General features: G+C 51.2%; 2 protein-coding genes across 2 annotated transcripts in view; one reads left to right on the top strand and one right to left on the bottom strand.

Moving 5' to 3' along the window:
* Positions 1–9,760, bottom strand: part of LOC147646881 (uncharacterized) — a 450,805-nt gene that overhangs the window by 157,321 nt on the left and 283,724 nt on the right. The gene's annotated exons all lie outside the window — the stretch shown is intronic.
* LOC147646889 (uncharacterized) lies at positions 2,275–5,183 on the top strand. Its single transcript, XM_086872809.1, has 2 exons — positions 2,275–3,158; positions 3,345–5,183. The coding sequence occupies exon 2, from the start codon at positions 3,667–3,669 to the stop codon at positions 4,351–4,353; it is 687 nt and encodes a 228-aa protein (XP_086728935.1). The 5' UTR covers positions 2,275–3,158; positions 3,345–3,666; the 3' UTR covers positions 4,354–5,183.

Here is a 9,760-nt window from a genome sequence, read left to right as displayed (position 1 = left end):
TGAAGTGCTTTGTTTTGAATGTGAGGCAGGGTGGGAAGCCTCCGTACCCCTGGTGGGTTTTGCTTATGCTTTAATCATACTTAATTACTAGTAGATTATATATATAAATTTTAATTTTTTATTAAACTGTATTATTTTACTAAACTGCATTCTTTTATACCACATTACTATTCAGTTTGGTAAATTGTATTAATTTTTAATTAAACTGCCATTAAGCCAAGGGACCTAGTTGTCAAAATTCTAATTTCATTTATAACAATATTTTAACAAAGAAGTTGTACAATGTTGTACAAAGTTGTACATTACCAATGTTGTTGTACAATGTTGTACAACAACATTGGTATTTAACAACCATGACACAATATGAGCTATATTAACAAAGAAGGTACCTTACGGTGACAACATTCTACTGTTCAAACTGTAATCATCTTTGTGTAGTGATCAGGAGGTCAGGATTTACTCTTTACAATCCTGATGCTGAATGTCTCCGTAGGCAGTCTGGTCACAGAGAAGAATGAATCCCTTGCAGGCTGCCCCTGTTTCGACAACCTGCTCCTCACCCAAGCCTCAGCATGTCTGACATGGCCCACGTGGGACTGACATCCCAAAACATTGATAACATTTCTCTTTAGAATTTTTTCTTTATGAATAAAATCTAATTAATTAATAAAAATAAAATTTTGTTTTTTATAATAATATTATTCTGTGTTTTTAGAACCTAATTTTTATATTTATATGAAAGAATTGATACACTTTCAGGAACAAAAAACATTATTGGTCCTTGGTTCAAAGTACCACAATTCCCTTCATTAATTAATTGATCACTATTTCTCCCTCATTATGCTAATTACACCTATTTTTAGTCCTTTGATCATATTTTTTAATGATTTTCTCCCACAGGGCAAAAGGAGCCACTTTGGGGTCTATGGAGACTTTTCTGGGGAACATTTGGGGCAGTTTTGTGTCTGGAGAGGGAATTTAGAGACAACCTGGGGGTCTGGAGGACACTTGGGGAGCCGGGTGGGCACTTAGGGATTCTGTGGGACAATTCGGGGCCTGGGGGAGCACTTGGGGGTCCAGGGGAGCGCTTGGAAGTCAGGGAGGGGAATCTGGGGCCCCTTCGGGGACCGGGCGGGCACTTGGGGGGCTGTAACGGGAATCTATGGGTCGCAGGGGATGATGGGAGCTGTAGGCGCCGGTATAGTATGCTTTCATGGTGCCGCGGAGCATCACGGGAGTTATAGGCTCAGCTCCAATGGGTTCCGGTGGGGCGCGGGGCATGACGGGAGATGGAGTCCCGGCTGCAGTAGCGTTTTATTGACGCCGCGGAGCATGATGGGAGATGTAGTCCCGGAAGTGGCTCGGAAGGTGCGTTTGGCGGTGAAGGGAAGCACTCGGGAAGCACTTCTGCGTCCGAGCCGTGGCTGCAGGTCCTCGGGGCGAATGTATACGGCTTGGGAGCACTTGGGGGGAACCTGGGGAGCTGTAACCGGGCTCTTTGGGGCTCGGGGCACAGCAGGAGGTTTGGGCGCGGAACTGTGTTCTGGGATGATGGGAGATGAATTCCCAGCCGTGTCTGGAAGGGGCATCTGTGGGGTCGGGAGAACTCAGGTGTCCAGAGATGCTTTGGGGGGTCCTGAACGAGCGCTGAGGGGACACTCAGGGATCCTGGAGGGTTTGGGGGAGACTTATGAGACATATGGGGGGCGATGCCGGGGTTCTGGGGAGCGCAGGGCATATTCCCAGTTCCTCACAACCTGGTCTCAATTGCCCCCTGCAGGCTCCTACTCACTGCCAGGACGATCCCAGTATGATATCCCAGTATGATGTCACTACACAGCCAGTGCAATCTCAGCCAGTGCCAGGATGATCCCAGAACAAACCAGTCCCTGCCAGTGCTGCCACTCCTGGAATCCCCCAGCCCTCTCTGTGTTCCCCCCTCCCACATCTCCCCAGAGGAGCCCCAAGGGCTGGCAGTCCCCAGCCAGGGTCCCCAGCCAGCCCCAGTTTGGATCTGCAGCCCCCAGTTTTCCCAGTTTCCCCAGGCCGGGTTCCCCCGCCCCCAGCGGGTGGGAGCAGTGGAGAGCCCCACGCTGCCCATCCCGACCTGTCCTGGCTCCATCCCCGCTCCTCCCATGGGCTGTGAGGGGTTCGGGAATGGGGCACTGAGGTTGTCACTGCTCCTGGGGGAGGAGGGGGAGGGATGGAAGTGGAAGGATGAGGGAGAGCAAGAAGGGATGGAAGTAGGAGAAGGGAGTGGTGTTAGGGAGGAGGTGGAGGAGGGAGGAAGAGGCGGAGCAGGAGGAAGAGGAAGAGGAGGGACAGAGGAGGATCAGGGAAAGGAGAAGGAATCACAAGGTCCAGCACTCCCTGAATTCACAGCCCCCACCTGTGGGATCATCACCTCGCATCCCACAGCTGACAGGGGAGGGGGAGCTTGGCCCTGGTATCCTGGAGGGTTCCTGGGTTGGGTTTTTTTGTGGGTGATGTTTGAAGAATGAAGAACTCCAAAGCTGTATGCAAAATGCCCCTTGGGGGGACATTGGGGGTTCCTGGTGGCAGCTGCTGGCAGAGGCAGCCTGGAGGAGCAGAGCCCTGTGTCCCCCAGGACCCCAAAGTGGGGAGCCCAGAGAGGAGGAGCTCTGCAATTTGTTGGACCCTCAACAGCCTGGAGAGGGGCAGGGGGGACTCCTTGGACCCCCTGCACCCCAAAGCAGAGAATAAGGGGAGAAGGGACTCTGAAGCCCCAAAAACCTCCAGCATCCCTAAGTGCTGAGATGGAAACGGGGAACATCTCAGATTCCTGGCACTCCCAGCAGCCTGGGGAGGGCAGGGACTGAGTAGACTGGGGACCCCCAGTGCAAGCATGACCTCCAGGAGCTCGGATGGGAGGGAAACCCTGAACACCAAAGGGGAGAGACCAGAGATGGGGAACTTCTGGGAGGCATTTTCAGGGCTGAATCCGGGTGTTTGGGGGTTTTTATGGACTGCAGATGCCCGGTGATTTCTAGAGATGAACATGGGCAGAAGGAACCCCCTCAGCCCATGTGCTCATGAATCGTATTTTTCCCCAAGCCAGGATTTCCCATTCCCAAACCTTGGCCAGATGGAAGAGGAGGCTGTGAGGAAGAGGAAGATGCCCCGGGACACCCAGGCAGGTGAGGAGGAAGTCAGTGCCCCTTTCCCCCTCTCTCCTGCTCCATCTCCCAGCCGAGCCTGGCCCCCGGCTGCAGGACAACCCCGCTGCCGACACCGTCCTGCCGGGGATGCACTGGGGGGATCTCCTTCCCCTTCCCTCTGGCACGGAGGCAAATCCCATCCTCTCCTTGTCCTTCCTCCCCCAGACATGGAGCCGAGGATGGAGACCAGGAAGAACAAATCCCTGCAGCAGAACCTCATGGAAGAGGAAGTTTTGACCAGCTCCACAGCACAGAAATCCAACCAGGGGAAGAAAAGCCCTGGAGATCCCACAGGAGGAGGGGATCCAAACCCATCCCAGGGTGCTCTGAGGAGGAAAGACCCACCCTGTGCAGGGAAGGCGGCCGGAGATCCAGCCGGGGCTCTGAGCTGGTGGTCCATGAGCAGCTTCAGGATGGGGAGAAGCCCTACAAGTGCTTGGAGTGTGGGAAGAGCTTCAGCTCGAGCAGCAAACTGATCCGCCACCAGATGATCCACACTGGGGAATGGGCCTATGAGTGTGGGAAATGTGGGAAGGGCTTCAGCTGCAACTCCGAATTCATCCGTCACCAGCGCAGCCACACTGGGGAGAGGCCCTACGAGTGTCCCGAGTGTGGGAAGAGGTTTCAGAGGAGCTCTCATCTCCTCGTGCACCAGCGGATTCACACAGATGAGAAGCCCTTCTGCTGCCCTGACTGTGGGGAGGGCTTCAAGCACCATTCCACCCTTGTCAGGCACCAGCGGATCCACACTGGGGAGAGGCCCTACGAGTGTCCCCAGTGTGGGAAGAGCTTCAGAAACAGCTCCTACCTGACCATCCACCAGAGGACCCACACTGGGGAACGGCCCTATGAGTGTGGGGAATGTGGGATGACCTTCAGCCAGAGGTCCCAACTGACCATTCACCAGATGACCCACACTGGGGAGAGGCCCTATGAATGTCTCCAGTGTGGGGAGAGGTTTCGCATCAGCTCCACTCTCCTCTTGCACCAGCGGATTCACACAGAGGAGAGGCCCTTCCGTTGCCCTGACTGCGGGAAGGGCTTCAAGCGAAACTCCCACCTCATCTCCCACCGGCGCAGCCACAGCGGGGAGAGGCCCTATGAGTGTCCCCAGTGTGGGAAGAGCTTCCCCCAGAGCTCTAACTTGACCAGACACCAACAGAGGCACCACTAAGGGAAGCCCTGCGAGTGCCCCAAGTGCAGGAAGAGCGTTGTGTGCTGCCCCAACTCCATCCCCCATCAGAGGACCCACGTTGGGCAGAGCCCTGATGACCCACGTTCCCAGTGATCTGTGTTGGGAAGACACTGGGCTGGTGGTCATTTTAGTTTGGTTTCAATTATCTTTTGGTTCATCTTTATCCTTGTAAAACAGACAAAATTGGGGTAAAAATCAACAAATTCATCAAAAGCATCTTAAACCTCACTTTTTACTAGTGTTTCAAGGTAATCTGGGATTTAGGGAGAAACTTGGGGGTTGTGGTGGTATTTGGTGTAGTTGTCTCCATTTCTTGGCATTCAAAGGGATGAGAGGGTTTGATCTACCACCTCTAAACCACTCCAAAATTATACAATTCCACAGCCTCTAAGGGTGTGATGCCTTAAGTTTTAGCTTTCATGTTTTTCATATTCTGCACTGTCTAGGTTTATAGTTTTGAACTTCATATTAAGTGTTAGTGAGCTCTCTTCACAGAGTAGGTAGACAAAACAATTCCTTTTCTAGCTTGATAACAAGGGCAGTCGTTACAAGTTTCAGGCCCAAAAGCATAAACAAGGGTGGACTGAAGGAAGAAAACAAGAAGGATGGGACTTCACCATCTGAAGCTGTAATTGGACAATGAACCCAAATATGCAGATGGACGTAAGCTTACAAAAATGTGAGACCTTACAATCAGTTGTTCATCCATTTTTGTGGCCATTTTTGGTTGATCTTGGGTGTAGCCCTGGCCAGGCTCTTGTATACCCAAGGTATATCCTTTAAGGCCTTTTAATAAACTTTATCCTTAACTCTGTGCAGCCTCTGTTCTAGGTCAGCCTTCTGAAGGCATCAGGTGGAATGGGATTGGAAGGGGACTGGGCGAAGTGGGATGCAGATCAGGAGGGGTGAGATGGGCATTGGGTGGGGCAGGATGGGTGGGATAGGGATTGGGAAGGGTGAAATGGGCAAAATAGGGGTTGGGAAGGAGGTTTTGATGTCCAGCAGAGATGAGATGGGTTGGCCTTGGGATTGGGGAAGTGCGGTGGGGTCTGGAATGAGACAGCCAAAGTTTGGGGATGATGAAGGGAGGGGGAGCCCATTACTGAGTGAGCTTTTGTGTGAGGTGCCCCTGCCCAGGGAGGCAAAGATTTGGTTTCAAATGAACATTATTAAAGTGAGAGGTGTGGGCAAGAGGGAATTCCATCCCTCTGCCTTGGAGTATGGGCCCTATGAGCCCAGGAAGAAGCTCCATCCTGGACCCCTCATGGGATGGCAGCCCAGGGATTTCTGATTTGGTTTGGGCCCCTGGTGCTTCTCCCTTGCTATGTTCCCAGTGATCCCTAACCTTGAACTCCACCCTGATTCTCCAAACCCATCTCCCTGCCTCTGTTCGGGGCTGTCTCTGGATCTGAGTTTGTTCCTGAGCTGGATAAATGTTTTCCTGAGCAGAATCCCGTCTTGTTGGTGTCCCATGCCAGTTCCTGGTAACTATAGCCTCCCTGGACATGAACCTGCGGCCCTGGAATGCAAAACCCTGCAAAATTAAGACCTTCCCCAGACCTCCAAAATCCCCAAATTCCCTAAAATTCACCCAAAACTCCCCAAATTCCCTTAATTTCCCTATAATGCTCTTTTTGTCCCCCTCTGCTGCCTCTGCAGATGGTGTCTTGGGGACAACTCCAGGAATTTGGAGGGGGTCTCTCCTCCTCTGCCACCCCCCAAAAACCCAGCACTTTTGTGAAAAAAAATCCCAACAATCCCTTGGATTCAAGGGGGTGTTCCCCCATTTTGTATGCATTTTGGGGGGGTTCCCCCCTAATTTGTCAGTATTTTTTGCCATTTTTTGGTGGTTTTGGCATTTTTCAAAGTGAGCTTTTTTGGGGGGGGTTCCCCCAATTTTTTGGAGGTGGGTGCCTCAATTTTTTTCTGGGGGTTCACCCCCTCCCCCAATATTTCCTCCATTCCCCTGCCCCCTTTTTGTTGATTTTGGGGGAGAGGGTTGCAATTTTGGGGGGATTTTGGGGAAGGGTTGCTGTTTTTTGGGGGGTGTTCCCAGGTTTTGGAGTGGAATTGAGGAATTTGGTGGTTTGGGGGAAAACTTTGGAGCTCCTGGGGGGAATTTCGGGGTTTTAGGGCAGGAATTTAAGGATTTTTTTTGTAACATTTGGGTGTTTGGGGGGAAATTTGGGGTTTTGGGGAGAACTTTGGGTTTTTTAGGGGGAGGATTTGGGGTTTGGGGTAAAAAAACTGGGGTTTTGGGGTGGAAAATTTGGTGGGATTGGGGGGAAAATTTTGGGGGGAGAATTTGAGTCTTGTGAGGATGTGGGACTTTTGGGAGAGTATAGGGGTTTTGGGGGTATTTGGAAGGAATTTTTGGATTTTTTGGGGAGGAATTTGGTAGTTTTGGGGGGAAAATTCAGGGGTGCTGGCAGAGTTCTGATTTTGGGAAGGGGATTTGGGGAGGATTTTTTGGGTTTTGGGGGAATCTCCACTGATGGGGAGGAGTCCTGATCACAGTGAGGAGGGGCATTTTGGGGAGGCCTGAATTTGGGGAGGGGTCTCAGGGAGGATTCCTAATTTTGGGGTGGGATGTGGGGGGATTTTCCAGTGATGGGGAGGTTTCTTGGGGGTGGGATTTTGGGAGGAGTCTCATTGGGGGACCATCCTGAGCTGGAAGCAGGGGGGAGGTTGGGAGTGGAATTTGGGGAGTGTAAGAAATGGAAATAATTTGTGCTAACAAAATTGTAACTATTTGGAAAGTTATTACTAGAAGCAATCAGGGGAATTGGTGTTGCAAGGCAGATGGACCCCTTTACAGATATTACATGTTAAAATTAAGATACCGGATGTAGTTTTGAGATAAGTAATGTCCCAAGAGAAAACTGACCATGAGATGGACAAAATTGGAATGACTTCAGGCACAGGCCTGAAAATTATGAAGTGTAAGACTAATTAGTGGAACACAATGCTTACTTACATAACACAATGCTTAGTACGCACACAAAACCTGCAAGGTTATCTGGAGGACAACAAGGATGAGTGTAAGCCTTTGTCCAAAGACCACCAAAAGAAGACTGAAGACCCCCTAACAAAAAGTGAAACATGCGCCGTGAAGAACAGTGATGTAAAATTAAAGAATCGGAAATAGGAAGAGACTTACGGGAAACATGAATGAATATGTATAAGCATACAGTATATAAGTTTAGTTTGAATTGCTTTGTTTTATATGTGAGGTAGGGTGAGAAGTCCTCCCCATAACCCGTTCAGTTTTGCTAGTGCTTTAATCATTCTTAATTATTGGCAAGCTATATTCATATCTATATATCTATATATCTATATATCTATATATCTATATATCTATATATCTATATATCTATATATCTATATATCTATCTGTATGATATATATATATATATCTGTATGTGTGGGTGTGTGTGCATATACGTGTGTGTATATATATATATGAATATATTCACTAAATTGTACTCTTTTGCTAAATTGTATTCCTTTACATCAAATTGCTATTCAAGCCACTAAATTGTACTCTTTTATTTAATTGTTTTCTTGTATTCAATTCACTAAATTGTATCATTTTTTTTTCTTATTATTAAACTGCTGTTAACCCAATAGACCTAGTCGTCCAAATTTCAATTTCATTTATGACACTGCCCTTGGGTGAGTTACATCCACAGCGAGAGGGAGGAGGAGATGATCCCACCCATGGCTGCTGCTGGGTCCAGACATTTGGTGATATAAAGCTGAGCCAGAGCTTCAGCATCTCTCCCAAAATCACAGAATCACAGAATGCCTTGCCTTGGAAGAGACCTTAAAGTTCATCTCATTCCACCACTTGCCATGGGCAGGGACACCTTCCATTATCCCAGTTTGCTCCAAGCCCCGTCCAACCTGGCCTTGGACACTTCCAGGGATCCAGGGGCAGCCATGGATTCTCTGGGCAAGCTCTGATCTCTGCCCAGGTGAGCAGGGACAGCACCCAAGGGAACAGCTGGAGCTGGGCCGGAGCAGGGCTGGGGATCAGCAAAAGCTTCTTCCCCCACAGGGGGCTGGGGCAGTGCCCAGGCTCCCCAGGGAATGGGCACGGCCCCGAGGCTGCCGCAGCTCCAGGAGCCTTTGGCCAGCGCTGCCAGGGATGCACAGGCTGCGATTGTTGGGGTGTCTGTGCAGGGCCGGGGGCTGCACTCCATGATCCCGATGGGTCCCAGATCCCAGCTCAGCCCCTTGTGCAGCTCTCACCCTTTGGCTCAGCCTTTGTGTCCCCTGGAGGCGCTGGCAGAGCTGATGGGGTGGGGCAGGAGTGGGGCAGCCCCGGTGTTCCCCTGGCAGTGACACCACAGCCGGGCCAGCAGCCCCAGCGTTCCCCTGGCAGTGACACCACAGCCGGGCCAGCAGCCCCAGCGTTCCCCTGGCAGTGACACCACAGCCAGGGCAGCCCCAGCGTTCCCCTGGCAGTGACACCACAGCTGGGGCAGCCCCAGCGTTCCCCTGGCAGTGACACCACAGCCATGGCAGCCCCAGCGTTCCCTCCCTGGAGATGCTCCAAGGGAAGCGTCCAGAGCTGCATCCAGTCAGTGGAACTGAGCGGCCACTGAGCACCCCCGGCCTGGGCTGCTGTGGATTCCTCTGCAGACAGCTCAGGGAAGGTCCCCTTGGCCACCCACACAGTGCCCCAGACAAGTGTCACACACAGTTACAGAGCTCTGCCCAGAGCTGACAGCAGGAATCAATTAAAAAAAAAAATTAAAAAATTAAAACCACCAAAAAAAGCAAGAAAAAGAGGACTCCTCCCAGCAGATCCTTTCCATCCTCCAGTTTTCACGTCTGCATGTGCACAAGACCTGGGGCTGCAAAAAATGAGGCTTCATTGGCACATTTGCAGGAAAAGCAGGTTTAGGGCAGCCTATCAGCAGAACTGTTCTCAGCTGGGTGAAAAAGGCCCCTTTGGCAGCCGCAGGGCCATTGAAAATGCAGACCCTCAGGCCATGGGGGAGAAAAGGGCTCTGAATTCCCCTCCCTTGACACACAAACCCTGCTCCAAAGCTGCTCCCCACACAGGATTCTACTGGAAGACTGTGGAAAGCTGAGAGTTGACTTTGGCTTCTCCATGTTCCGTGTCCTAAAGCTGCCTGGGAGAAGAAATTTAGGGTCAACTCCACTGGCACAATCCCTCCTGGCCCAGGGCACAGCCCCAGGAAGGTCTTTGCTCCTCGCTCGGCCCTCCCTGAGGAGGCTGGCAGGGCTTGCAGTTTTATGGCATTTGTCCTTGCTGCCCGTCATGTCCCACTACCCCACAAAGAGCCCCGAGCCACCCGTGAGGGACAGGCCCTGCTGGGCCAGGCCTGGGCTCAGGGTTTGGCCTTTCTGCTTC

This window comes from Cyanistes caeruleus, unplaced genomic scaffold (assembly GCF_971803275.1).
Source record: "Cyanistes caeruleus unplaced genomic scaffold, bCyaCae1.hap1.1 HAP1_SCAFFOLD_76, whole genome shotgun sequence".
Classification (NCBI taxonomy): Eukaryota; Metazoa; Chordata; class Aves; order Passeriformes; family Paridae; genus Cyanistes; species Cyanistes caeruleus.
The sequence above is the reverse complement of the archived record's forward strand: the minus strand, read 5'-3'. Positions and strand labels throughout refer to the sequence as shown.